The 27,180-nt window shown below is 48.2% G+C and overlaps 1 protein-coding gene across 1 annotated transcript; it reads right to left on the bottom strand.

Moving 5' to 3' along the window:
* Window positions 1–792: 792 nt before the first annotated feature.
* On the bottom strand, window positions 793–22,411 carry LOC122370363 (MKI67 FHA domain-interacting nucleolar phosphoprotein-like). Its single transcript, XM_043345899.1, has 6 exons — window positions 22,212–22,411; window positions 21,446–21,610; window positions 20,901–21,009; window positions 20,583–20,708; window positions 19,928–20,040; window positions 793–1,552 (listed from the first exon to the last, which is right to left on the bottom strand). Exons 1-6 carry the CDS (start codon window positions 22,257–22,259, stop codon window positions 1,133–1,135), a joined length of 981 nt encoding a protein of 326 aa, XP_043201834.1. The 5' UTR covers window positions 22,260–22,411; the 3' UTR covers window positions 793–1,132.
* Between the last annotated feature and the right edge of the window lie 4,769 nt (window positions 22,412–27,180).

Below are 27,180 nucleotides of genomic sequence, written 5' to 3'. Positions count from 1 at the left end.
CCCGCCCACCCAAATAAATATTAATTGCTGGAACGCCACTCTCCGTGCAGAGCTGACTCGGGTGATGAATGAGTCTCGTTAAAACACGGCGTATAGAGTTGGCGGGAAAGTCCGAGAGGACAATGCGGTCTGTTCATATGACTGTCGACTGATCGTGCTGCTGCGTACACTCAGCTGTGCAGCTTGCATGTGTTTCTTTCTTCATAAAAGAAGTCTGTTCTAATCTCTTACTCATCGGGATTTCTCCGGGACAGATGATAAATATTATCGAGCTCATATGTTTTGCACCATCATGGAACAGTCGAACACATTCTAGCAAATGTCTGACGAGTCAGCACTCTGCAGTCTGAATGAAATCTGGAGGTTGTTCTGAGAAATTGCCCAACCTAGGTCAGAGGCCGTGTGTAAATGCTAAGGACGGTGACCGAACTCAGTCCACTCGGCGGAACGGGAGGGGAGGGGAGGGCACAGTGCCCCTTGATTTTGCTATTTTAACATTAGCCCTATGGGCGTAGCATGGAAAGAATGGGACCAAAAGTCGGCAGTGCCCCCCCCCCCCCTTAATTGAAAGTGATCCGCCGCTACTGAGTCAACTGCATATTCTTCCTGCGAAACTGCGCAGATCGGCACCTCCACCAGCCCAGTGACATCAGCATCCCCCTCCGCCCACGCAGGGAGCGGTCTCCGCCGTCCACCCCACCCCAGCCCTCTCCGTAGCCCCTGTCGGTGCCAGTCGCGGCTCAGGGTTACCGTGCACATAACCCCCTTCATTCCAAACACAAACTCAGAACGTCTCGCTCCCTTCGTCCGTGTTTATTTACTGAGGCCAGCGAGGGTCGCATCATCGAGTTGGGCCAAGGGACTCGGCGAACACTTGGTCAATGTTTCTCAGTCGTGAGGCACCAGGCAGGCGGCACAGGCACCAGCCTGTCTATAGCGTTCACAACGACTCAGCGATTGATGAGCTGCATGCCGTCTTACCAAACACATTTCTTGTCAGCAAAGCGTCTAACAGCCTGCCAGCACGTTTTAGAACTCGACCGATATAAGGCAGTTTCCCTTCCAGCCGAGCAAAAAGACATGGCCTTATTACCTCCCCGCTATACACGCCCCGCCCGATCCCACCCCTTCCCTAGCGCTTCCGTCCACTCTTAGGCGGTGTCTTCTTGCTCGGAGTTTTCTTTTTAGCCGACAGCTGCTTCACCGACTTTGGAGGAGTTTTCTTCGCCATCGACTTGGGCGTCTTCGGCGTTCCGGCGGCACTTTTGGGGCTCTTAGCCACCTTCTTGGCGGCCGATTTGGGGGTGGTTGTCGCCTTTGGAGTCTGCTTGGTGGCGACTGGCGTGGAGGGCTTGCTCCGCGCTGGGGTGGCTGACTGCGGGGTGCTGGCCGCCGGCCGCGACAGGCGCCGTTTGATGACGTTGGGCGGCGTCTTGAAGGTGACCTCGTCGTCACTCTCGTCCACCTCCATCACGGGCAGCTGGGCCGAGTCTGCCGTGGTGTCTGCCGTGGTGTCCCCGCCGGCTGTCGGCGCCGGCACGGGCTCAATCTCCTGTCAAACACAGACACCGCACAGCAGTCAGTCCAGGGAAACTCTCCGAATGCGATGCCAAAGACATGCTCAGAGGTAGGAACATGCTCCAATGCAGCACAGCGAACGAAGGTAGCATACCATAGGCATAAGATAAAGCTGGCGACAACACATGCAAGGGTAATAAATTAATACGAACATGGGCAGATGTGAACCGAAACATATTTTACTCGGGGACGACAGTTTCCCTAGGTACATGTACTCGTAAATGATAACACCCGTCGCAAAGTTCCGTCATGGTTTTAGAGCATTCTATGTTAGTCAACGAGTGACGGAAGGTACCTACTGTTCCTATGAAAAACCAGCATCACTCCACACCTGGCTGAATGACTCGCCTTTGTGACAACCCAACCCACGACGTAGTTCAACTTTGCAGACAGCAGCCTCGAAGGCCAGACTCAGTGTGCAATTATTTGCCGCGAGACTATAACCAGAGCTGGGAAATCATCGTGAATAGCAAAGGCCTTCATACCCATACACTGAGTGTTGACATTGTCTGTTTATCCCTGAATGTCTCAGCAGTAAGTAGAACGAACACCGTTCGATGTCGCTCACAATTCCCGTGTCGTCCCTTGTTAACATACCTCATTCATAGCCAAATGGACATGGCGGCACTTCTGTGGAAAACAGCCACTCCCCAGTGTGTGTAGGGCACTCTGTACGCGACACCACCAATCGACAACCATTAGTCATCGTTGCAGACGGTCGTCTCCGATAGCCGGACACGTGGACAAACCACACCGACCGGGGAGGTGGAGGTGTTACGAGACCACATCCCTACAGCTGCGCGCACCCGCGCATGCCCGTGAATCAGGCGGTGGTGCCTCGTGACTAATTACATAAGTCCTGACCGCAGCTGCCGCAGTGGCCAGGGCGCGTCCGGTCACCAGCCGGCCGGCCCGGCCGCAGCAGAGCTGACTGATAAACTCCGCGGCCATCCCCATAGGCCAGTGACTGGGATAAACAGCCGCGAGCGCCAACACTATTAGCCAATATTCTCCCACAGGACTAACGAGGTGTGGCGCAGTCAATTGAGCCGGCATATTTCGTAAGGATGCGTGTCTGTTATGTTAGTTAAGTACCGGAACATATTTAACCCTCGACCGTATTGGTGTTTTGCCAGCCGCGAACGTAACGGGGAAGGGGGTCCGTTGGACCCTCCCCCCCGCCGTTTGGCCCCTGATCGAGAGATAGACCTTCGCGGAAAAAACGAGCGTGTTGCCCGTGACGAGAGGAAGCCGATGATACCAAACTTTAAGGTTCTAGTTCATTGGCTGATCTTCCAGGTCAGGTCAATGACCCAAAAGTCGGGAAAATCGGGACTTAAAGGAAATAGTTCACTTTCACGATATTATTTTTTTGCAATGGATTTATGATTTTTTATGTTCAAAATGATCAGCAAAGAAAATAAAACCTACTTATAACAAAAGATTATTTTCTATATTTTGATATAGGAAGAACTTTTCAGTTTCTGTAAGGCACACGCGATCCAGTATGAAAAGAGCATGGGTCCCGAAAATTCTTCAGAAACTAGAGAAATTATCGCGGCCACCGGCATTTGGGCGATCTGCTGCTGCTGAATGTCCTTATTGATCAGTACGAGAATTTCTCGAGTTCTCGTAGATAATTTCTCTAGTTTCTGAAGAATTTTCGGGACCCATGCTCGTTTCATACTGGATGAGAATATATGCAAGGCACACATCCTCAACGCAAGACACCTTTTTCGGGACGAGAAATAGAATATCTTTGCCTAGGGTGATCGTTGGGCTGTAAAAGCTCCTGATTTATGCTCGTCTCAGCCCAGGCTACGGAACTGCTATTCCAGTTCAAAACCCATGTTAAAAAGTGAACTATTTCCTTTAAAGGGACTATCCCACCTTCTAAAATGTTGTTAAAACCAGTTAAATTGTGCCCGACTTTATAGATTGGATGACCAGGAACACGGTTCTGGCATTTATTTTTCATTAAACATCTTAGGCTTCCCATATTCCAAACACAAACTTTCAAATATGTGACGTCACAGCCGAAAATTACCTCCTTCCCCAGGCCACATTACTGTCATAAAGCTGATTCTTTTTACTCTGTAGGCACCACAACAAAGTTCAGACCAAGTTTTAAGCGATTTTTCAACGAACAAGCCCATTTAAATCAGAATGACTAAACGAGGTGACGTCACACTAACGGTCGCTCCATGTTGAAGATAGGGCCTTGTACAAGGCCCATTTTCAAATGAAGGGAACTAATTTCTTCAACACCAAGAGGCCGCGGGGGTTGCAACCTAGATAGATACAGGGGCGGATCCAGGAAAACTCCAAGGGGAGGGTCATGAATCGAAGTGGTGCCCCTACCTATACCCAAAATTAAAAACTCAACGGATTTCGTCCACTTCATTTTGGTGGTGCCCCCATTTTCAGTTTTTTTTCTTTTTATTTTTTATTTTTAGTCAGTATCTTAACTCTTAGCCACAACCACATTTACCAATTGTAAGCAAGTATATATGAATGTGCTATGTGTATATATGTTGTGGACGCTGAGTAGTGAGTATTTACCAGGAACGTTATCAGGTAAGCAAATCGTTGTCAGTCCGACGAACTTGACCCTGGCGTCTAAAGGGTCTGTCCTTGACACTTCAGGCTTGTCAGGGGCACCAAAGTCCTTCCAGGGACACCACAAACCTGTCAGGGGCACCTACGGCCTTGTAGGGGCGCCACAGGCCCGCCAGGGGCACCACAGGCCTGCCAGGAAGCAGGGGCACCACAGGTCTAGCAAGTATACACGACAGGCCTGTCAGGGGCACAACGGGCCTGTTGGGCCCATGAGCACCCCTAGGGGCAGGGGCACCACAGTCCTTCCAGGGGCACCGCAGGCCTGTGAGAGGCACCAGCGGCCTAGCAGGGGCACCAGTCAACACAGGCCTGCCAGGGGCACCACAGACCTGCCAGGGGCACCAGAGGCCTGCCAGGAGCACCACCAACCTCGCAGGGGCATGGATGAGAGATTACTGGATGCGCAACTCCGCCGCTTTGAGCGACACATGTGCGTTCTGCGCATGCGCAAGTTCTAGCCACGACGGCGCGGCCAGTCGGCGTTCTGAGCCTATGGAGGTTGGTGGTGCGGCGAAAGAGTTTTAGTTTTTTTTGTGAGCATTTCATTGAGTTCGTCGAAGAATCGGATATTTTCTGAGGTAAGAACACCGGGGCATGCCGGTGAACATATCGGTTCCTTCGTGAAAGTGCTTGAATCGGTGATATTCAAGGGTTTGTAATGGCGTCTTGTTAAGGCTCGTTCGTCGGCTTTCACAGACATCCCATTTTCTTATTAAATTACATCACATAAATCTGGATAGTTGAGTGATTAGGAATTTCGAAGCATTCAAAATTGAAATAGGCTCATGAAATAAAAGCTGACTTGCTTCACTTTTAAGTTATTGTAACTCAAAGTATACAGACAAAAATGGCGCATGATCACATTCTATTTCCAGTAGGGTGAGGTTCCTAATTCTTATATTTTCATATTTAATGGAGTTTGAATTTAGCTTGAGTTAGCTTAAATTTATTATTTGTTCATATATGGGGCTTTGAAAACATGTTGTTTAGCATAACTTTTGATATTTTTCCCCCATACATGCATCATTGCATGATTAAATGGAGAAAGCCAGGCATTAAAATGGCATGTGCATTATACTACACTTTTGAAACATACAAGAAGTCAATGTTGATTGGTTCCCCAGACGTGTAGGAAAATATGTTTTCCTGCACCTCTAGACGTTTTCCTGCACTGCTCGACATTGACATTTTCCTACACCTCTTGAATCTATGACGTCATGAATGATTTCACATCATGAAGTTGAAGAGCATCACTTGGCTTCTTATGAATTAATTTTATCAATCATCCACATCCCGATATGAAACTTTGACGCTATTTTGCAACAAAGCATGTCAGGCTGTTGTGCTTGTATTGGTTGTGTGGGCGCAATATGACCTTAGTTGTTGACGCGCCCTAAAACCCCAACAAACAAACAAACAAAATTGTCTTTGTTGTATTCGTGAAAGCACAAGTATGTAGGTACCTACAGGACATCAGACAAGTACAAGACATGATTCAGCGAGAGATATTGGTGATCCCCTATAAGGGCGGTTGCCTTTCCCTGCGGCCTTGACTTGACTTTGCTTCTTTTCTTGACTTTGGTCAACTTTGCCTCTCTTAATGGTTTAAAAACCGGATCACTGTCCACTTGAAGTCAATTCTTTCCATGCAATAATTATTGCTCAGCAAAAATAAAATTTCACTAGAAATGTGATGATATTTGAGTGGATTGTTTGCGACTTACCTATGGGAATATTTTACAAGGGTTACAAATGTTACAAATATTATATTATATCTTACTTCCACAAGTGTTGTGTTGCTGTGAAATCTTCTCCTAATTCTTGTTTTTAAAACAAGTGTTTAGGTATCTATGCCATGTTTCATCCTAATTTCTTTGCTATTTTTGTTTCAGATCTTGATCAAGATGGGGAGGGATCATGATGGAAGCTCATGGTGTGGTGCCATCAATTGCAGCACTTACAAAAAACGCAATCCTGAGCTGAAGTTCCACAGGTTTCCTAAAGATGCTGAAAGGTAAAAAAGCTGTGCATCTTGATAAATCGAGATTGTGTAAAAAAAATTATATTTAGGGTGCTGAGCTGATGTTCATACATGTTCTAATTATACAAATGGAATGCATTTAAAGTTCCTGGTGGCATTAAGTACAAGTAAATTGTAACTTGTGTTTAGTTTTTAACACTTACTGAATGCAGGTCATTTTTGGAGTTTTCAGTATTCCATTAGTTTGGCGCATGTTTTTTTTTTTTTGGTGTGGTGGATTCACATGACTGTGCAATGTGTACATGACTAAAGTGTTTTTAAATTCTAATCCATGGGTTTTCTCTCTCGGCAGATGCAAAAAATGGGTGCAAAATTGCAGAAGAGAGGACCTGAGAAACAAGAGTACAGAGTATTTGTACAAGAATGTTTACTTGTGTTCCCGGCACTTTGAGACTTCACAGTACAACACGAGTGGAAAGTACCTTCTGCGCACTGCTGTGCCAACTCTTTTTGACGTGCCTAACCCTCCAGCTACTTTGGCAACAAAAAGAGTTCTGCATGAGCGCCAAGATCCACCGGCTAAAAAAGCAAAGAAAGGTGAGTTTTCAATGATGAATGCAGGTAGATATATTGTTTTAACTGTGCCTTTGTTGGTGACATGCAATAGTGTTGTTCAGTTCAAATATTGACCTAGGTCAAAGGCCAGGTCAGGTCAAAGTTGGTCACGTTGCATATCACAAACATCTCAAACCATCTTATGTCTGTTTTAATTGTTTGAAGTCGTCTGTACGCAAATCCGAGCAAGTTTTTGTTCTTCATTGACTTGTAATGGGGAGGTCACAAATTTGACCTGATCTTAGGTCATGAATATAAAAATCTGAGATGTACATTTCGTAGATCCTGCTACCCTTATTAAATGCAGGAAATTTCACAGTGACATTCATTGAGCTCATTTTGGAAAAATGTCGGGTCAGGTCGCTGGCTCAAGTTAACCCGCGTCACGCTGGGGGGGGGGGCGTTTGGACGCCCCCTGAGGTTTTTCGCGAATATCTCACAACGGCGGCGCGGAGCGCCGCCGTTTTTGGCACACTTTATCATGCATCTTTTCCGGACATTGTGTGAAAATTTCAGGCGCTTGTCATCTCAGGTCAGATCTCTGAACCGAGTTAACCCTCGCCCGTCCTCGGCATTCTGCCACCTTCGCCGGTCCAGGGGGGGGGGGGGGTTGGTACGACCCCCCTGCCGTTTCGAAACGCGTCGTGGTAGCGCTTCGCGAAAAAACCAGCGTGTTGCTCTCGACGAGATCTCGCGATTGAGCACAACTTTTTTGACCCTAGGTCAATATTTGACCTCGTTATGGCAGGTCAAAGGTCAAATTTTCGGAAAATCGACATTTTTTCAACTTTGCGCATCGCTAGCGGCGCCGCTATTGCCGATATCGACGTGTGGTCTTCACTAACGTGTTCCTTAATGAATATGGAGCAATTTGGTGTATGGTTTATCTACATTTACCCAATAGATTCCGCGGCAGAGCGCCGGGAAGCCGGCCGGGTCACATCCGCGGCCGGGTGGCCGAAAATGCCGTCTGACAGTTGGGGTCGGAAACGTGTTCTAACCCGTCGGTGACCTCTCCACGGCCCTGAAACACTCAATAAACCAAGTGTCTGAGCTTTATTTGGCGTCAGATTCAAATTCAGGACAAAAAATTACCCCCGGTAGGTCAGACTGCATGAGGTCACCAGTGGTCACTGACCTGACCTTGACCTGACCTTGACCTTACATGGGTCGCCGGAGGTTGTGTCAGTGTCATGCCAGTCACTTTTGACCCAAACAATGCCAAAGCGTAGCCAACATCGTCGTTAAAAGCACGAAAAACTACGATTTCGTGCAAAAACGTCCTGACTTTGTTCCCTTTATGACGTCATAGCTCCGTGACCTGACATGACCCGGTCAATTTTTTCGCCAAAAGTTGCGCAAAGGATGCCCCATTGGGTACCCAAAGTTTAAGCGCGATCCTCCAAGCGGTTTGGCATGCAGCTGAGAAAAACCTCAGGGGGGGTTGCATCAACCCCCCCCCGGACCGGCGAGGGTTAACCCTATTCCTGGCGGGCTCCGCCGGGACAAGAAACTGGCGGGGGGGGGCCGATTCGGCCCCCCCCCCCTGAGATCTCGAGAACGAAGCAAGATAGCGACAAGCGGTAAACGGCATCGGATACGCATGGACAAGATCTACAATTTTTACAAAGGTCATTTTCAGGTCAGGTCAAAGATGACGTCACAGGGGTCGAAAAAGTCAAAATGGCGGCGCTAGATATGGAGAGAGTTTTTCTCGAATAACTTTCGAATTAGTCAAGATAGGAACAAACTAAGGGCATCATCGTGATCCTCTCGTCAATCCGCATCGAATGATATATATGTTGACCTCGAAAGGTCAAGGTCAAAGGTTGACCTCAGGTCACGTGACCTCGAGGTCATCATGTATATCATTCGATGCGTCTTGACGAGCTGAACACAATGAGACCATCCACGCGTCTGTATCTTGTTCCTGTACGGAGTTATTGGCCAAAAACCTTTGGTGACCTTTGATGACGTCACATGACCTCACAGCTGCCCAACAGCAAAACAGACCTCAAGGTAGTGAAGGTTGATCGTATATGAAGTCATGTATGGTATATGGGGCCATTCCGACCCGTTTTAGTGGTAAAAACAGGGAGTTGATTTTTCCCCCATTGACTTATAATGGGGAGGTCGCGAAACTGACCTGACCTTAGGTCACCGATATCAAAATTCCGAGATATACAAATTGCACATACTGGTACCCTAACTAAAGCCTGAAGAGAAGAAATTGATCGGTCAAAAACTCTAGCTCTGGCGTGATTGCAAACTTTTCTGAGGTAGGGTCACCAAACCGCCTCTGGTGACCTGACCTGAGGTCAGATCAACTCAAAATTTTCAGACATGCTGCGTAGAAGCCTTTTAGGAAAAGTCAGAAAATTTGAGCTTCCTAGCTCAACGCGTTTGGGAGAAATAACCAAAAAACCTCAGGGGGGGCTCCTGAGGCCCCCCCCCCCCGCCAGGAATAGGGTTAAGTGACACGACCTCTGAAAAACTTTCAACATGTGCCCAAGCTACAACTGTTGACCGACCACTTTGATACTTTAAGCATTGATTACCGTGACAGTACCTACAAAATGTATATCTTGGATTTTCTTTATCTGTGACCTAAGGTCAGGTCAATTTTGTGACCTCTCCATTATAAGTCAGTGGGGGAAAATTCAACTCATTCTGATGTGCGTCAAAAGCGTCCCAAACAGCCAAAACCATGCTAAAAGTAGTTTCCCTTGGTAATTCAAGCCCACAGGTGTGTCCATGACCTGTGCAATGCTCATTGGAGGTCATGTGACGTCATCACAGGTCACCAACAGTTTTTGGGCAATAACTTTTGATTTGAAGGACCCCTGCCAGATTCCGAACCTTCCAGTGCCCGCCAGGAATAGGGTCAACCCGTCATATTTCACGATATAGTACTAACACGCTTCTCTACCCCGCCCTTTGCTGCAGAGCCTGCTGGACCGTGCATGGACTGGTCATCCATGGACATTGTCTTCTCGCCTGAGGCTGACCTCGGAGCAGAGGAAACTGGAGATGGCGAACGTGTTGCGCCTTCTGCATCGATTTCGCCAAGTGATGATGGAGACTGTGACGCGGATGCAACCGGTGAGGAGTCCAAGGAAAATCACCCTGTGTCATCTGAGACGAAGGCTGCTCAATCTAAGCTGAACAGATACCGGTGTGCGATGCGGCGCTTGCGTTTAAAACGTCAGGCACTGGAAGGCCGGTTGGCGGATAGCAAACCAAAGAGCGTGAAAGATGTGCTGGACTTCACGGCTGGGATCTTAAGTCCACAGCAGCAGCGGTTTTTCAAAAATCAGCTGGAAATGACGAATGTCAAGGCGAAGGGCAGACGTTTCACTGACGCCCAGATCATGGAGAGCCTGGCTATCTACTACCAGGGAGAAAAGGCCTACAAACACTTGCAGAAAACGTTTGTGCTGCCCAGTGTTCGCTGTCTGCAAAAGCGTATTGAGATGATCCAGTTTAAGCCTGGCTTTCAAGACTGGATACTCTCGGTGATGCAGGAGAAGTTCCGTGAGGCCCCAGAGCATGAAAAGCTTGTCGTGCTGTCATTTGACGAGATGCAGGTGCGACCCAACCTGACATACTTGGCTCATGATGATGTCATAGAAGGAATAGAAGATTTTGGGGAGCTGGGGAAATCTGCGAGGAAGGCCGATCATGCATTGGTCTTCCTAGCAAGAGGTCTGACTTCGAAGTGGAAACAGCCTGTAGGATACACTCTAAGCCATGGTCCTACTCCCGCATCTGTCCTCCGTCCTCTGCTGGAGGAGTGTATAAGGAAGCTGCGGCTCGCTGGATTTACTGTGGCATGCGTGGTTAGTGATATGGGTACGCCTAACCAGGAGCTCTACTCAAAGCTGGGCGTTTCTGCAGCAGCTCCCACATTCGAATTGGACGGAGTAGAGGTAGTCTGCATACACGACGTGCCGCACCTCATCAAGTGTCTGAGGAACACCCTCATGAAGCATGACATCCTCGTAGATGACAAGAGGGCCTCTTGGTCTCACGTGACCGAGTTCTTCGAAAAGGACTCTCAAAGGACGCTGAGCAGCGCTCCGAAGCTCACCCGGAAACACGTCGCTCCCAACAACTTTCAGAAAATGAAAGTTCGGTACGCCGCCCAAGTGCTCAGCCGCTCCGTAGCTGTTGGCATCTCGCTGTACAGCGCATGCGGTAAGTGGCGGTTCCTGACTGTAAACTTTAGTAGGCCAAACTCAAAACTAAAATAATTGGTGACTGGAATTAGCTCGTTAAATCAAACACCAATGAAATATTGTGAAACTTACCATATTTTCATAGACTTAATGCTCCCTTATTTAATGTCCACCGAAGCACATACTCACCTAACGGTCATTTGGCAATGGACTGGTTGCCTGTCAGTATAACAGGTGAATATTTAATTATTCTTAATAACTATTTTTCGTTTACTTCTGTCGTGAAGTGATTATAACATTTATGCTGGTAATATAGTTATTATTATATGTGTTGGCAGGCATGTTGGGGAGTGAGACCGGATCGGAGACCAGGACTGCTGATCCTGAGGACACGGCGGTATTCCTACAGCGCCTCAACGACACTTTTGATGTGCTTAACTCCAGCACCTTCAAAGCTGCTAACCCGATGAAGGAAGCCATCAGTGGGAGAAACATCGAGGACAGGAGACGCTTCCTCCAAGATACATCCGCGTGGCTCGGAAGATGGAATGTGCAGGTAAAGACTGACGTTCGGCGCGATGTTCGGCTCCGCATTGTCAATAACATTTATTCACAGCACACGTCTTCCAATTCGTAACATTTTTATTCGCGTGTCTGCTTCATAAGTCCTCGAACGAGATCAAAGACAGCTATTTTAGGTACATCTTGAGATCAAAGACCTGCTGATGTGACACCGTCGTTTCGAAATTTTCACAATTTTCGCCAAATCAGTTTTACTGCATGGATTTTGATATGTCGTTTTGTTAGGATTTTATCGCCTTGATTATGAGGCCGTATTGAACCGCTATTATCATAAGTGGTTTGTATGCAGTAACTTTTTTATTGTAATTGTGATCATTTGTGCCTTCAGGTACCGTCGGTGCGTGGTCTGCAGCTCACCATCGCTGGCGTTCTATCGCTGTGGGACACCTATGGTGGACGGGTCCTGCAATTCATGCTGACTCGGCGCCTCAACCAGGATGCCTGTGAGAATCTCTTCTCAGTCATTCGGTCGAGAAATGGACAAAATGATCTGCCGGATGCCAGTAAGTTTCGAATGGCCCTCCGTAAGACGGTGGCAACGAACATTCTTGCGCCACCGACCGCGAACTGCGAGCCAGATGGCGACACGCTCCTCACCGTTGTGACGTCAGTGTCCCGCAGGGTGAGGTGCAACCTCACGCAAGTGAAAGTGTCCTTAGCGAACTCCGAGCCAGTTGACGTTTCACTTGCACCGATCGATGCTACGATGTCGAACATTTTGACGTACGTCGGCGGCTGGGTGTTGCGACGTGGTGCGGAGAAACATGCCTGTGTTCAGTGCTCTGCTGTGCTCGCAAAACCCGATCCTTTGGTGTGTTTTGAACGGGAGATGATGTGTGGACTGAAAAGCTTTACCGGTGCATCAGAAGTAGACGCCGGAAGCCTGGTGAAGCCCACACAGGGCTTTTACGAGATTGTCTCGTACGCTTACCGCGCTACCCAAGTCCTGTGGCCGGCTCTATTCACAAAGTCGGGAATGCTGTCGGTAATCTTAAACCGTGTCATGACTTCGCAGCCGGCGCTAGATCTATTGGCCTTGCTGTGCGATAAGAATGCATTGGTTTTCATGATCACCCTTTTCATTCGCCTGAACCTGTACAGGCTCTGCAAACAGGGATCCTCTGGGCGAGCGCCTGCGCAGAAACAAAACAGGAAGCTGCTCAAAGTCACATCTCGAGTGTAGTCAGATAGTGGGGTGACGAGCAGGGCTGTGCCATCCTTTTCAATGATCTCATTTTCATTTCACTAGGCTGAACAGTCGCTCTTGCAGTGATGGTTGTGCAAGCTCGATGTCGAAAGTTTTTTGCATGTGTCTAAATGTGTGTATACTATATAGCGTGACGGCAGGCTGACACGTGTGCGCGCGCGTGTATGCTTGTGTATATGTAGATGCGAGTGTACTGAGGGTGTCGCTGGCGGTTCGACCTCCGCTGTCAGTCCCCACGTGTGTGGTGTGTCATGGGATGATTTCTGACGTCATCGGTCGGGGTGCGGCGTCTTGGGCTGATGTGCGGCGTAATTGGGTGATGCGCGCTGCCGTCGAGAGTCGCCGTGTGCGGGCGAGATGACAGTGATTAGAGATGAAACGGGAGCCAGCCGCTCCCGTTTCCCTGTGCTGCACCGCTCCCGTGTTGCTGGGCTGCACTGCGGCGCCTCGCGGCTCCAGTGGCTGTATTCGGGACTCCGCCAGGCCCCAGCGACGGTCTCGCGAACCATCTGCAACCGAGTGGCACGATCGTGGACCGGTATGGACTCCACACTGGATCGGGCGTCCGCCGTCCTGCGCGTGGGCTGAGCTCGGGCCGTTTGTGTCTGTGTGTGGGTGCGTGAGGCGCGCTCTCCGCGGACGGAGAGACGAATCTCGTGTCCAAATGACTGGGCTGACTGGCGTATCGTAAGTGTATTATCGTCAAAGGATACAATGAACAAACTAATTGATCATGATCAATCACTGAACGTCTTTTCGGGCTTTCTGTGCCCACTGCAGATTTTGAGTGGCGGGTGAGGGGGAGCATGCAAGCCAAGCCCATCCAATTCCTCTTCCGACTCCCGTCCGTATTATACTGGGACTTGGTTTGTAAATGATCAGAAAACAGATATGGGCATCACTTGTGCCATGTTGTAACATTTTTCAACCCAAAACGCCTAAAAATATTCGCGGAACATATCCCCGTCATTACGCTTTACACTGCGGCCCACCGCGCGTCGTGGCTAGATTTAGTTCATCTGTTGGCCGCTAGGTGGCCGCGCTGGTCGCTGACATCAAAGGGGCCGACGCCGAGACTCTCATCCATATATCTCTCATCCATGGCAGGGGTAACTTGGGCCTGTCAGGGCCCAGGGGCACCACGGGCCTGTCGAGAGGCACAAGGCTTTTCAGGGGCACCATAGTCCTCTCCGGGCGCAGGGGTAGCAGGGGCACCAGAGGCCTGCCAGGGACACTACAGGCCTAGCAAGGGCACCACTGGTCTATCAGGGGCACCACGAGCCTGTCATAGCCAGGCATCTCAGGCTTGTCAAGGCCCAGGGGCACCACAGGTCTGTGAGGGGCACCAGCGACCTAGCAGGGGCACCAGTCAACACAGGTCTGCCAGGGGCGCCACAGACCTGCCAGGGGCACCACAGACCTGCCAGAGGCACCAGAGGTCTGCCAGGGGCACCACCGGCCTCGCAGGGGCACCTTGGGCCTGTCAGGGGCACCACGGGCCTGCCGAGGGGCACTTCAGACTTTTCAGGGGCACCAGTCCTCTCCGGGCGCAGGGGTACCAGCGGCCGAGCAAGGGCACCAGAGGCCTGCCAGGGGCACCAGCTGCCTAGCAAGGGCACCAGAGGCCTGCCAGGGGCACCACAGGCCTAACAAGGGCACCACGGGCCTGTCAGGGGCACCTCAGGCTTGTCAGAGCTCAGGGACACCACAGTCCTTCCAAGGGCACTGCAAGCCTGTCAGGGGCACCAGAGGCCTGCCAGGGGCACCACAGGCCTAGCAAGGGCACCACTGGCCTGTCAGGGGCACCTCAGGCTTTTCAGGGCTCAGGGGCACCACAGTCCTTCCAGGGGCATTACAAGCCTGTCAGGGGCACCAGAGGCCTAGCAAGGGCACCACAGGCCTGCCATGGACACCACAGGCCTGCCAGGGGCACCACCGGCCTTGCAGGGGCGCCTCAGGCCTGTCAGGGGTACCACGTGCCTGTCAGGGACACTTCAGGCTTGTCAGGGGCGTTACAGTCCTGTCAGGGCCCAGGGGCACCAGGCCCGTGGTGTCCCTGCTAGGCCTGTGGTGCCCCTGGCGGTCCTGTGGTGCCCCTGGCGGTCCTGTGGTGCCCCTGTCAGGACTGTGATACCCCTGATAGGCCGGTGGTGCCCCTGGCAGGTCTTTGGGCCCCCGGGCCTCAAGGGGGGGGGCCATGACCCATGTGACCCCCCCCCCTTGGATCCGCCCCTGGATAGATAGTGGTTTCTGAACCTCGCCGCAAACTTGGCTATCTCAACTCAAACCCATGTTAAAGGTGGGATAGTCCCTTTAATAGAACGTTGTAAAGTGTGGTTGCTATGAGTTTTTCGGGGTGATGATCACGAACATCATGTTGTTTTAAATCAGCCGGTCCCGTAGCTCAGTCGGCACAGCGTTGGACTCCGCGTGGTGAGAGCACGCGTTCCCGGTTACAACAGTCCGGGTTCGAAGCGCGACGGGCGCTTGGAGTTTATGGGCCTCCTGACAGGTATGGTTGCGGGAGTTGCGGTTGGTGGCAGGCCGTAGCCGGGCGAAGTCACTGAGGGGACCGGCCGTGCGCCGCTATGCGCGCACGTTAAACTTTGGACTCTAAATTCTGCTATAGAACCGGAATGGCGCGATCGGAGGGTAAAGGGCAGGGTCAACGAAACAAGCTTCGTTAGCGGGGGCTCCGTCCTTGGAATCCTTCCAATCAAAAGGTTCGGACTAAATTTATAAAAAAAAATGATCACCGATGCATTTAGCAGGTTTAGGACCTGCTGACCTAAATGCATGCATTTAGCATGCATGCATTTAGGTCAGGTCAGGTCAGGTCAACCAGTAGGGGTCCTGCCGGGTATTCGTAGTAGGTGTCAACCGCCTCTAACAGCTTCGTAATATGCTACGAAAGCACCAAAACTACTTCGTAATTGTTCAAATGGTTGCTAAATTTGAATTCAGCTCCAAAAACTAGCCTAGAAACATGTAAAACTCGAAAAAGTGAACCGAGATCATCAAAGGTCAATGACCTGACCTGACCTTCTGGTGACCTTTACACCCACCCTAATGCATGGGACCAACACCATATCACATGCTTGAACGCTTGAAACCACGAAAAGACTGCAAACGCGCGGCTAATGCGAGCCAACATACCCCGACTCGTGATTCCGGCCAAACATGGTCTCGAAAAGTAGGTCACAGTTCAAAGGTCATTTGGGTCAGAGTCATGAAATTTTCAGGGCAGGTGTAAAATTGATAAACGCGAGGGCAATGAAAGTTTCGTCGTGATCGGCCACATTTTACGCGAGGTATACGAGAAAAACCGAGGGGGGGGGGTCCCACAGTCCGTTCGACCCCCCCCCCCCCCATATACGGGCGAGGGTTAAAAAAGGCAGGCGTTTGTGTGATCCAGAAAAAAAACTGGTATCAATTCCCCAGATGGTACCTCAAGTCAGTAAAAGCTGTTGTCTACATGATTTTATGCTTCCAATATGATGAATTAACGGTTGCCAACCGATATAATTAATTAGCTCCAAATCATTTGATAAGAAAATGGCCAAGGCGCATTACAGATATTGCAGCTCATTAAAAACTAAGGAGAATGTCGATCAATTAGATTTACCTGAGACCGGAAATTGATGAGTGAAATTATTCACCGTTTCCGTATTGGCCTACACGTTTAATCGCCATAAAACGAACACTTGATATCCGATGTTAATTACCCGCCCCATTTCGGCACATTGGAGCATATGGCGTGCGATGCCAACACAATTACGTTCCACCATTACCGGATCCCACAGGACTGCCCTGGTCTGGCTGTGGGGCCCAGGGAGCACAGAAAATGTCTCTCAACAGGTCAACAGCTGTGGGCCTCAGCGGACACGGCAGATGTCACTGGTTAAGCCACATATGTGGGGTCCAGAAGGTATACAGGGGCCACCTCTCGTCTGGTCGCAGCTGTTTGTTCCAGCGGATGCCACCGTCAGAAGTACCCATTCAGGGCTGCGGAGTCGATAGTTTTCGGTGACTCCGACTCGGACTACAGCTCCGGTTTCCAAAGTCGACTCCGACCGACTCCGACACCGACTCCGTAGCCCCGGACTCACCATACGAGGACGCTCGATAGTCGAATGTTGGACATATCCATCCTACTGAGCTGATCGTGCGACCGCGTCTGGTGTGTGTTAGGAAACACGACTGGGGAGAGCATTTAATTCGCCACTTCCGGCCGAGGTAGTTCTCTATTCACAAGTTACAAGGAAAAAGCAGACGCCTGGAGCTACTGAGACGGACGGCTTCGGCCATAGCCTCAGACAAAGAAGTGCCGACTGTGGGATGCCTTAAAGAAGTCGGTTTCTATAGTGCATCTTTCTGCGTCCACGATGACCAGGCAGAATTTACATACAGCGTGCCGCTACCTATGTATAAATGAAACAAGACTGACTTTGGGTTATCGTAGGCTTTTGCCCAGCTTGAGGCTACCGAAAAAGCATGTTCGATCAAACTAATAATACTATCACCGAATCGCGTCTATAATATCTTAAATTTGACAATGCATTCAGAAGATGAGAAAGTAAAAATGACGCTACTATTATAATGCAACACAGTGACCACCGTTAGCGATCATTCATGAAGTACAGTTTATATTGCCGCAACTGGGGAACACAGGAGCCTTACTGAAGCTGCTTGCGTGACAGCGAGCAAGTAATGGGATGGCACTTTAGCATAGAGTTCTGAATTATCCGGACCCAAATTTTTGATTTGACGTTCCTACGAGCACGTTTTGATGACACTAAAAAGTTGGGAAAATAAATTTAAAATACGGTACTGTAGCATATACGGCATACGCCTCGAAATATTGTGCTACGTTCAGTGTTTTTGAATAACAAATGGTTCCCTCACACTGGACGTCAGAATTCAGCGGGCTTCGTGCCACCGGGAGTCCTGGCGCCGCCAGGCACCGTTTATACAATGGACCCTCGAACCATCCCGCAGCGCATTCCTGACACCGAGCTGTCGCGAATACGAGACCACATAGTGCGCCGAACAATGTCAGTGTCAATGCATAACAGAATGTTCCTGCATTGAGCGGAACATGGTCCCATTGTAGTGTGATCTGAGGAATACGAAAACAGTAGTAAAAACTTAACGTTGCCAAAATACCCAGCTTTTTCTTCCGTCATCTTCCTCATTATCGCCTCATACAGTTCCGAACAGTAAAATGTTTGTGTCTGAATGCAACCCCCTTTTTGCTATTACAAATCAAACAAAGGGCGTGTGTGAAACAATCTACTGCAACCATTTTACGTAACGTGGGAGCTGGAGACAGCTGCGCAATTGTGCAAACAATCAGCTTCCCATTGCGAAAGCTTATGAAGCTGTCGATGTTTCTCGAACGTGTGGCATGCATCTATCTCCCTCTGAGTCATGTGAATTGTGAAGTAAGCATCCATTGACTCCAACAAGCCAATCAAGCGATGCAAGACAACAGCCTTCCAGATGATGGGTTCCACCGGAAAACTACTCTATAGTTTTTTACTCGCGAGATCTTGTCAGTCATCTTCGGAACAGAGTCCTCACATTTTTCATAGTTTTTCAAAATTGAAAATGCGAGCGAGGTTACTTTGAACGCATCAGTTAACATATTATGGTCGCGATGCAGTACATTACATAAATTACGGTTTAACCCGCGAGTTGCTGGGGGGGGGGGCGTTAAACGCCCCCACTTTTTTCGCCGGGCCATAGCATAAAAACGGCGCGCCGCAGGCGCGCTAAATTTTGGGTACCTGTAGGGAATTAATTGAACTTTATTGTGACAAAGTTTCAAAAAAATCGGTCGGAAAATTTTTGAGATATCGAGGTTTTAGTGACGTCATGATTTCTGAGTTTTCGACCAAAAACGGCATATGTTCAAAAAATCATATAAAATCACAGAATAGACATACAGACATGCCGTAAACGCCATTAGACTGCCAATACCATGATCAATCAAATGGCTATCTTCGATTATTGATTATCGTTCCGCATTTTCCATAATCTTGAACTGAATCTTGGCAATTTTTCGTGACTACTTCACGACCATGATACATGAATTTCTTAAATTGAACTTTTTGAGCCAAGCACGTTCACATATGATAAAATGAATGTCACCATCGTGCTCTACGCCCCAAATTACCTATAAAACATGTGTCACAGGCTGCGAATATCAGTTTTGATTTTCGGGGATATGTGCCTACCCGGTTGATCTGACCTTGACCCTGACCTATGCTTGACTGACCCCTACATGGAGCTGACACTCTTGTAGGCCTTATAAGATGGATTGTGCACCGTTTTCACAGAGTTTATGGCGAGAGGCGCCCATTGCGAAGTCCTGAAGTCCATGCTACTGAAAGCCCGATTTCAGGTGTTTGACCTGACCTTGACCCGACCTGTGACCTCAAAATTCAACTTTAAAGTACTCATCTGAAGCGTCTTGTCGCGCTCTTTCGTTTGCCGCCTCGTGCGTTTCGCTGCGCCTATTGGTTCTCGAGTTATCGGCTGGGGGCGTTTAACGCCCCCCCCCCCAGCAAACGGTGGGTGGCGAAATACCCCAGCAACTGCCGGGTTAATGGCAGCCCCGAGTGTCCCCTAATGCAATTGGCCAATTGTTAAGTGTGTGCCAAACGAATACGGTAAACAAACCATTACCGACCACCGGGAACCATTAGCAGAGCCCTTACGGCATACTATCCGTCCGTGACGAGCTCCTAGCGAACATCGTCTACTAAAAACAAGCATGCGTACCGTACAAACTGGGGTATGAAACCAACCATGCAGCATGCTTGGCACAATAGTCTAAGATCACTACGATGCCGTACGATGACGATACATCTAATTATAGTGTTATAATTAACTTATAACATAATAGTGTAATAAATGTATATTATCGAAAAAACTTATAACATAATTTATTAGCTAATTGATAGTTCTAGTTATCTGTTATTTATTACACTATGGTTTCAGCATAGCCTTGGTATCGATGAGTCTATTTTTACGTGGTTTGGCGCTCGGGACAGACGACATAATATGTGCACTCCCCAGCCCTAGGTCCCTTCTCCGGAGCACACTCGACGGTCGGATCAGCCCGTCAGTTCCTGCAGCGGAAGTGTGGGATGTCCCACTCACCTGTACAAGCCCACCGTTCAGGTCGTATTTGATCCCCAGCTGGGCCAGCCGCACCATAGTGCGCCGATGTGCCGCCTCGCGCCGCTTCTGAGCGTTCTTCTTCTGGGTGGGACCTACAACAGGGAGTGGTGGGGGCATGTTACGTGGTCTAGGACCGATAAAAAGGCCAAAATACATATTAGCTAGGGCTTGACAATGAGTACTTGTGTACTTATTTGAAACGGAAAACGGTTGGTAAGCGAATGAGCACGAAGACGTAGAAAGCCTAAAGAATCACGAACAGCAATAAATTTTTTTGAACTAAATTGGCATGAAACGGTACTTCTTCCACACCAAATGATCGGTAAACACTCGCCGTCTAACGCTAGCTGCCAGCCCGACTACAAGGCGGTAGGGACGCGAGTCGGACGGTACATAGGTGGCAGCACCCGACGCAAACTACCCAGGGCTACGCTATCTGGCAGGCCACAACGAACGACCTAGGATGCAAATACCATAAGATATCGATAACTTTTAACGCTGCATGTGTGCGAACTGTATTCCTCGTAGAGCACAAGGTGAGAAAGAAAACATTTTTGCGCAGAGTGTCCTCAATTTTGGCACGACAGGCAGTGGTGAAGCAGGGCTCGCCACTGTCGCAGCATCTCGCGCTCACCTTTCCGAGCGGAGAGGAGCTCGAGGGCCCGCTCTGTCCGCTTCTGGCCCGGACAGTTGCGGCCCGGCCGGCGGGTGGCGCTGGCGAACGTGGCCGCCGTCACCTGCTCCGGCGGCAGCACCGTGCCTGCACAGGGAGACGGACGGGATACAGTGAGACCGGGGATGCCGCTCACCGGTACACGATCGTAAGTGGATAGGCTTGCCTTCAACTGACCACAACATTTTGATGGAAATGTCAGTGCTGAGGATGAGTAAATCATACAAATATTTTCAATGACACTTCATTGTACAAAAAAAATGCAGTGTTCGCACTTACATTTCAGGATTTTCTCAAACATCAAATAGTTGTTCATGGTTTCTGCAGCAATCTTTGCCACTTCTTCTTCCAGGAATTGAACATAGCCAAAGCCCTTGCTGTTACCAGTCTGAAATATGGACACAAGATGAATGTTTTAATGAGGTCATAAGCATGCAATCAGATTATAAGAATTTTGGATGGGGTAAGCTGCAGCATGCTATTTGGAATACATTTGACTTAATTCACCAAGAATAAAATACAATATGGCAAAATGCAACTAGCATGTAAAATAGTAGCTACCATTGCATATTATGTATTTTTATTTTGCTTTCCAGCATTTCATGTTCAGTATACATGCAATGTATCAACTGAGACCAAATTTGATAGGTAAAATCCTATTCAATTTTGTCAAATACACCAAGTATGTCAAAACAAACATTGGCCTGCCTGGACATAATCCATGTAGGATGGGCTGCACCAAATGTCATGAGCCATGCTCATAATATAACAAAGGGGGTGATTTATACCTAGATGACCAATCTGGAATATCTAACTGCACCAACCTTCGGACTCCTGGCAACACATACACGAAGGACTGTCCCAAACTGTGAGAAGAAGCCCTTCATTTCATCTTCATAAAATCCATGAGGAATGTGCTTGAGGTAAACAACTCCTGTCTTCCCAAAGTTCTTCACCCTCTTTTTCTTTGTTTTTTTAGTGCTGGGTGACTGAAAGAAAAATAAGTATGTTAACAAAAAGAGGGTATGGTAGAGAGAAAATGCATTTTGATATTATTATCAGTTATTTGAGTTCATAAATTCCATCAGGAAGGCTGAGTAAACAGCAATCACTTAAATTTTTATACAGTTTGAAGAAATATATCAAAGTCACGAGAATACTATTACAGAAAGTGAATTAATAAAAAACTAAAAGCAAACTATTACACCTTATTGAAGGTGTTCTGCCGCTACTGCATCAATGATATCTAGCACTTGTATCTGTTCTTACCTATGTTTGCATCATTATACGTTATCATGTTTAAAGCATCAGACACAAAAAATTGATAGTGTAAGAGCTTGCCACAAGAGGAAAATTGACAAATAAATTAGAAAGACAGCAAATCAAAATATATAACAACCAATATAACAAAATAAAACAACTTCTCAATCAAATATCAAGCATTGGATGAAAAAGCACTTACGGTTTCAACTTTATACAAATAAAATTAAATTGATATGAAAAGTAGGCGCTCGAACTCAAGTTGAGCCACACACAATATAACAACATTTCAATTTGCGTCAAACCCAATTCCTACTATTGAATACTTACTTGAGATGTCTTTCGTTCCACGGATACTTTTTCAGCTGTTTTCGCCATAGCGTAGATTTGTGTCAATACTAGAAGGAAAACGAGTGGATTGTTATTATACTCTAATAAATACGGACACAGACACTCAACTACGTTTGAAAATTACGAAAAAAGCCACGAGTCACATGTGTGACCTAATGCCCCACGTTCGTATATCAGCCGCCATATATGTCGAAATGGTTCATCTAAAACAATGCTATCTTATTTATGCTGCAGCTATGCACCAAAATTACCTTTATTTACCATATAGGTGTTTCCGGAAAAAAATCAAAATATGATTCTTATTTTCGAATTATTTTCCTATTTCTGAATTGCAAAACTGGATTTCGGAGTCGGTCGGAGTCGACAGTTCTGACCGGAGTCGGAGTTGAACTTCGAAGTCCGCGAGACGGAGTCTATTTTAGAAACCGGAGCCGGATTCGGAGTTGCCAGGTCCGTAGAGTCAGAGTCGGAGTTGGAGTCGGTCAGAGTCGACAATTCTGCCCGGAGTCGGATTTGGAGTCAGACTAGGACTAGGATTTTTATTTTTGGAAGCCGGAGTCGGGGTCGAAGTAGGAGTCATAGTGGCCGAAAATTCATCGACTCCGCAGTGCGAAGTCTGCACAGTGACGTGAGTGTCGCTTACATAGCTTCCAGCTCGATATAAGCTTGGTTTCTATGGGTACTTGTGAATGTGATCCGGATCAGCAAATTTGCAAAAGTGGATTAGCTAATCAATTAGAGCCTTCAATATCCTTCAGCCTTTCTTAGAGCCTTCAATAATATTCAATATATGAATATTAGAATAAGGTATTAACTTGATCATATAAGCCTAATCCCGACTCTGAATTATAACCTGTAGGTAACGAAGAGTTCGAGAAATATTATACGATTTAAATTTGCTGATCCGGATCACGAGTGCCCATGGAAACGCGGTCATAGTTTGCGCTCATAATCAGCATATGGCTGACGTTGGACGGTTTGGGCAGGCAGCTGGAAATTGGAATTATTGCTTCTCATTCATGTAAAAGTGAGCAAGAACAGCACAGCACAGCTCTTGATAAAACGCCGTCCTATTAAATGGTCGTCATATCAAATGGTTTCGGATTGTTCCTTTGTTCGTCTGTTCTGGGCCGCCGTTTATTTCTTTTTTATCTTTGGGAATGAAATAATGCGACAGTTCCGAACAAGAACATCCTAAGTGTCAAATTTTTCAAAATTGAGATGTTCATACCATTCGACTCAGTTCGTCGAGCTGAGTCGAATGGTATACAAATCTCAACTTCGAAAAATTTGACACTTAGGATGTTCATTGTTCTTGCTCGGAACTGTCGATGATTTCGTCACTTTTAAGTTTTAACAGACTGTAGATTTTACAATGAATGGTTCGATCTTGAACGACGAAACAGACCAAGCTGCTTTCGTTTTGTTGACGACCTGTTGGATATATGTATATCTATTATCTATTGTTAGGTAGGTATATTGCTATGTTATTTACCTACTTATAATTATAATATTAGTTACCCTTCTGTTGCAGTTTAGAATGTTTCTCCATTTCTTTCTTATTGGACGAGGCTTGATTGTCTCAACGAGCTGGTCGAGCAAATCATTTCCATACAATAACTATTGTAGCAGAAGAAAAAGAGGACCCGCATGTTTTCTAAGTTCATGTAACGCCATTATCCCACGTCAGTAAGAAGTACCATTCGCCTTTCATGACTGCCCATCGCCCAGTCCGACAGCCGCGGAGACCGGAGCACTGCACTCGTCCCAGCCTCTGGTCCCTCCTACTTCCTCAATCTTCACGGCACGCCGGTCCCCTGTTCCAGTCCCGATGGGCGCCGGGGATTCAGCCGCCGCTATTTCGGCATGTTTAATTGACGGCTCACTTATTACTCACATAATCACACTAGGCGTGTTCACTTTCCAATGGCGTCGTCACACACCATTTCGGGAGTATCTATACCGGTGTGCGAATTAGACTGTCACCGAGAAGAGTCGGCCCAGTCCGGTCAGACCAGTCCCGGTACGAGCTCCAGACGCCCCAGACGGCGGACACGCCTCACTAGGCAACTAATCTCAGCGTCCACACGCCGCACGGCATTGGACAATGGACAGGCTTCAGGGAGCGGTGGTAGGTCCATGTATGTACCAGGCGAGTAAATTAGAGTTGTCTCGGATAAACTATGTTTCGGAAGATCCATCTTGGAAGCCTCAGCAACTCTTCGAGCATCGATCAAACGCATTAAACTTAAATCGAGGAAGCGTCTCCATATTAGCCGTTTTCACGACGGATTATCTGGTGAATGCACCGAACTTGGCCAAGTCTAGCCAAATCACTTCTGCAGCAAATACCTGTCTAATGTCTTCATTTCACAAATTCATATCAACGTTTTAATCAAATATGTCTGATAATTTGATAAATCAGGCATGTAAGCAGCTGGTAAGTACAATCTAAGCTGAAAAATATCAGTTACCTATACTACTTGAACCAAATTCCCCCCTACTTTAACCAAATTCCAACAAATGTGGCCAAATGTGCCGTCGTGAAAACGACGATTTGCAAGCAGCACACTGCTCTGAACAATGAACTAGAACCCGACAATCATATCTCTGGATCAGGCAAATCTGCTTGTAAGTGACGAGCAGGTTTGGGTCAAGGCGGCGCGTGGTTTCCGTTGTTCCGTTCGTGACCTGTGCCGTGTGTTGTCGGCCCTGGTTCAGAATGGACGGGTCGCGCTACGTCAGTGCAGTGGGGCTGTCGTGATTCGGTCTCGGTCAACGGGTGATGCAATGTGACTCAGACGTCGGAGCCATGTTATTTGGGCCTCACCCAACTACACGAATTACCAAAACAACTGGGTGTCGCGAGGATTGCTAATCTTTTTGTTGCGAAAGGTTCTGTTGGTATCAATTCAAGAATTCGTTTGCGTCCAAAGTGTTCGTTTAGAAAGCGACACTGATCCCTATGTACTTATGCACACTTATGTTCACATAGCATACATATGCACAGTGGCGGCGCCACGAATTTTCGCCAGTGGGGGCAAGCTTGAGACTGACCCGACTGTAGTCTGATAACGCCGATCTGCAAAATCCATGAGCACCTTGTCCCTAGATGTTGTCATTCAAAATTATTTTGGTTTCAGGTTTCATGCATAGGCGTATTGAGTTTAACCATTAACCCTCGCGGGCCCGGAAGGGGAGGGGGGCGTTTTTCGCCTCCCCTGGTGAATATTTGTGATACCTCACGAACGCTTAGGGATAGAAAGACGAAACTTGCTGTACCTTATCCCCCATTAATTTGACATCTTTTGAAGCAAAAAAATTGGAGCTAGCCTCCTTGATAACGTCTCAGGGCCGATTTTTCTAGACTCCTGCACGGCAAACTTCGGCGTCACAGACGTGAACTTCAACCAGCTGCCAAAAATTGAGTTTTAGAGATAAAGACAAATTACGAGCACGGTTGCGTAGCATTTGACCTAGAAAAAAATACTTAAATAACTTTGGTGACCTGAGGTCAGAGGTCAGGGCAACGACCCCGAGCTGGGGCTTTAGTTTCTTTTTTCGCAAATAACTTCAACAAAAATGGTCCTGGAGCTACGGCAGTGGTACTATTGAGCGCAGAATCCGCGCTCATACCGGGACCGAGGCTGGGCCACGGCGGGGCAGGCCTGGTGTGTCAGAGAGTGTACCGATTAGTGTGATGCGGCACAGTATCCTTTGAGAGTCACGGAATGACATGACCTGGCTGTTTCTGTTCCGAGTGGGGCGGAAAGCCGGGGAAGGAGAGCCGCAGTATGCGGCCGCAGCCCGCGTGGAGTGTGTGCGGCTAGACGTCAACGTGAGCGTGATGGCACACCTCAGTGATCTTGACAAGGGCAGGCTCATCCTGCTTTTCGTTCAAGGTCACTCTGTCAAGCAGGCGGCAGAGATTCTCGGTGTAGCTCTAACTACTGCCAGACGGTGGAAACACCGTTATGAGCAGGAAGGGGAAAAGGGTTTGAAAGCGCGCTATGATAAGTGTGGAAGAAAACGGAAGACGACGGAGGAGGAAGACAGGCGCTTGGTGGAGGTTCGTACTTTTCTTTTATTATTTGTTGTTGTTGTCTCTGCATTTCTAGGTCAAGACGAGCGTGCAAGACGGGCTTGTGCAAAGCACCCTTCTAACCGGTCGCTAGCCGTGTGCCAAATTTGAACGCAATCGGCGCAGCCGTTCCTTAGATCTGGAAGCGGCATTCTGCACGTGCGCACGTGCAACCGGGGTCCAAACTTACTTTTGCACGGCACCCTACTAACCGGTCCCCAACCGTGTACCAAATTTGAGCGTAATCGGCCCAGCCGTTCTCGAGATCTGGGAGCGCCCCCTGCACGTGCGCACGTGCGGTATCACCCTAACCGCAACACATGGGAATGCATTGCCTGGTGGGTGCCTACCTGTATGCCAAGTTTCAGCGAAACCGCCCCAGTAATTACCGAGTTATTGAAATGGGAACAAATGTGGCACCTCTTCTTTTTGTATTTTGCACGTGCAGATCAAGAGCATCCGACCTTTGGTAGAAGGGATGCAGCTACCCTACAAAAAGTACCGCAAGACAATCGCCCAAGCGGCTGCTGAGATATGAGCCTCTCAAAATCACTGCTTTTGCAAAACAACTTGAACACCCCTGACTATTCACGTGGCACGTGCCACGACGGTCACTGAGATGTATCAAAAGTAGTCAATTACGGGGTAGAAGGGATGGGGCTACCCAGCAAAAAAGACCGCAGGCCAATCGGTCCAGCGGTTGCTGAAATATATTCGCTTCGCTCGCTGCGCTCGCTCGCTCGTAATTATGCCCGCAAACTCAAAACCCGCATGCGAGGTCCAGTGTGGGGCGGCCTTAAGTTGTGGTATGGTTTAGCTAGGTGCCGGTGACCTGATGGCATTATTTAAAAAAAAATCTTGAGATGC

The sequence above is a fragment of the Amphibalanus amphitrite genome, unplaced genomic scaffold (assembly GCF_019059575.1).
Source record: "Amphibalanus amphitrite isolate SeventyFive unplaced genomic scaffold, NRLGWU_Aamphi_draft 001126F_arrow, whole genome shotgun sequence".
NCBI lineage: Eukaryota > Metazoa > Arthropoda > Thecostraca > Balanomorpha > Balanidae > Amphibalanus > Amphibalanus amphitrite.
The sequence above is the reverse complement of the archived record's forward strand: the minus strand, read 5'-3'. Positions and strand labels throughout refer to the sequence as shown.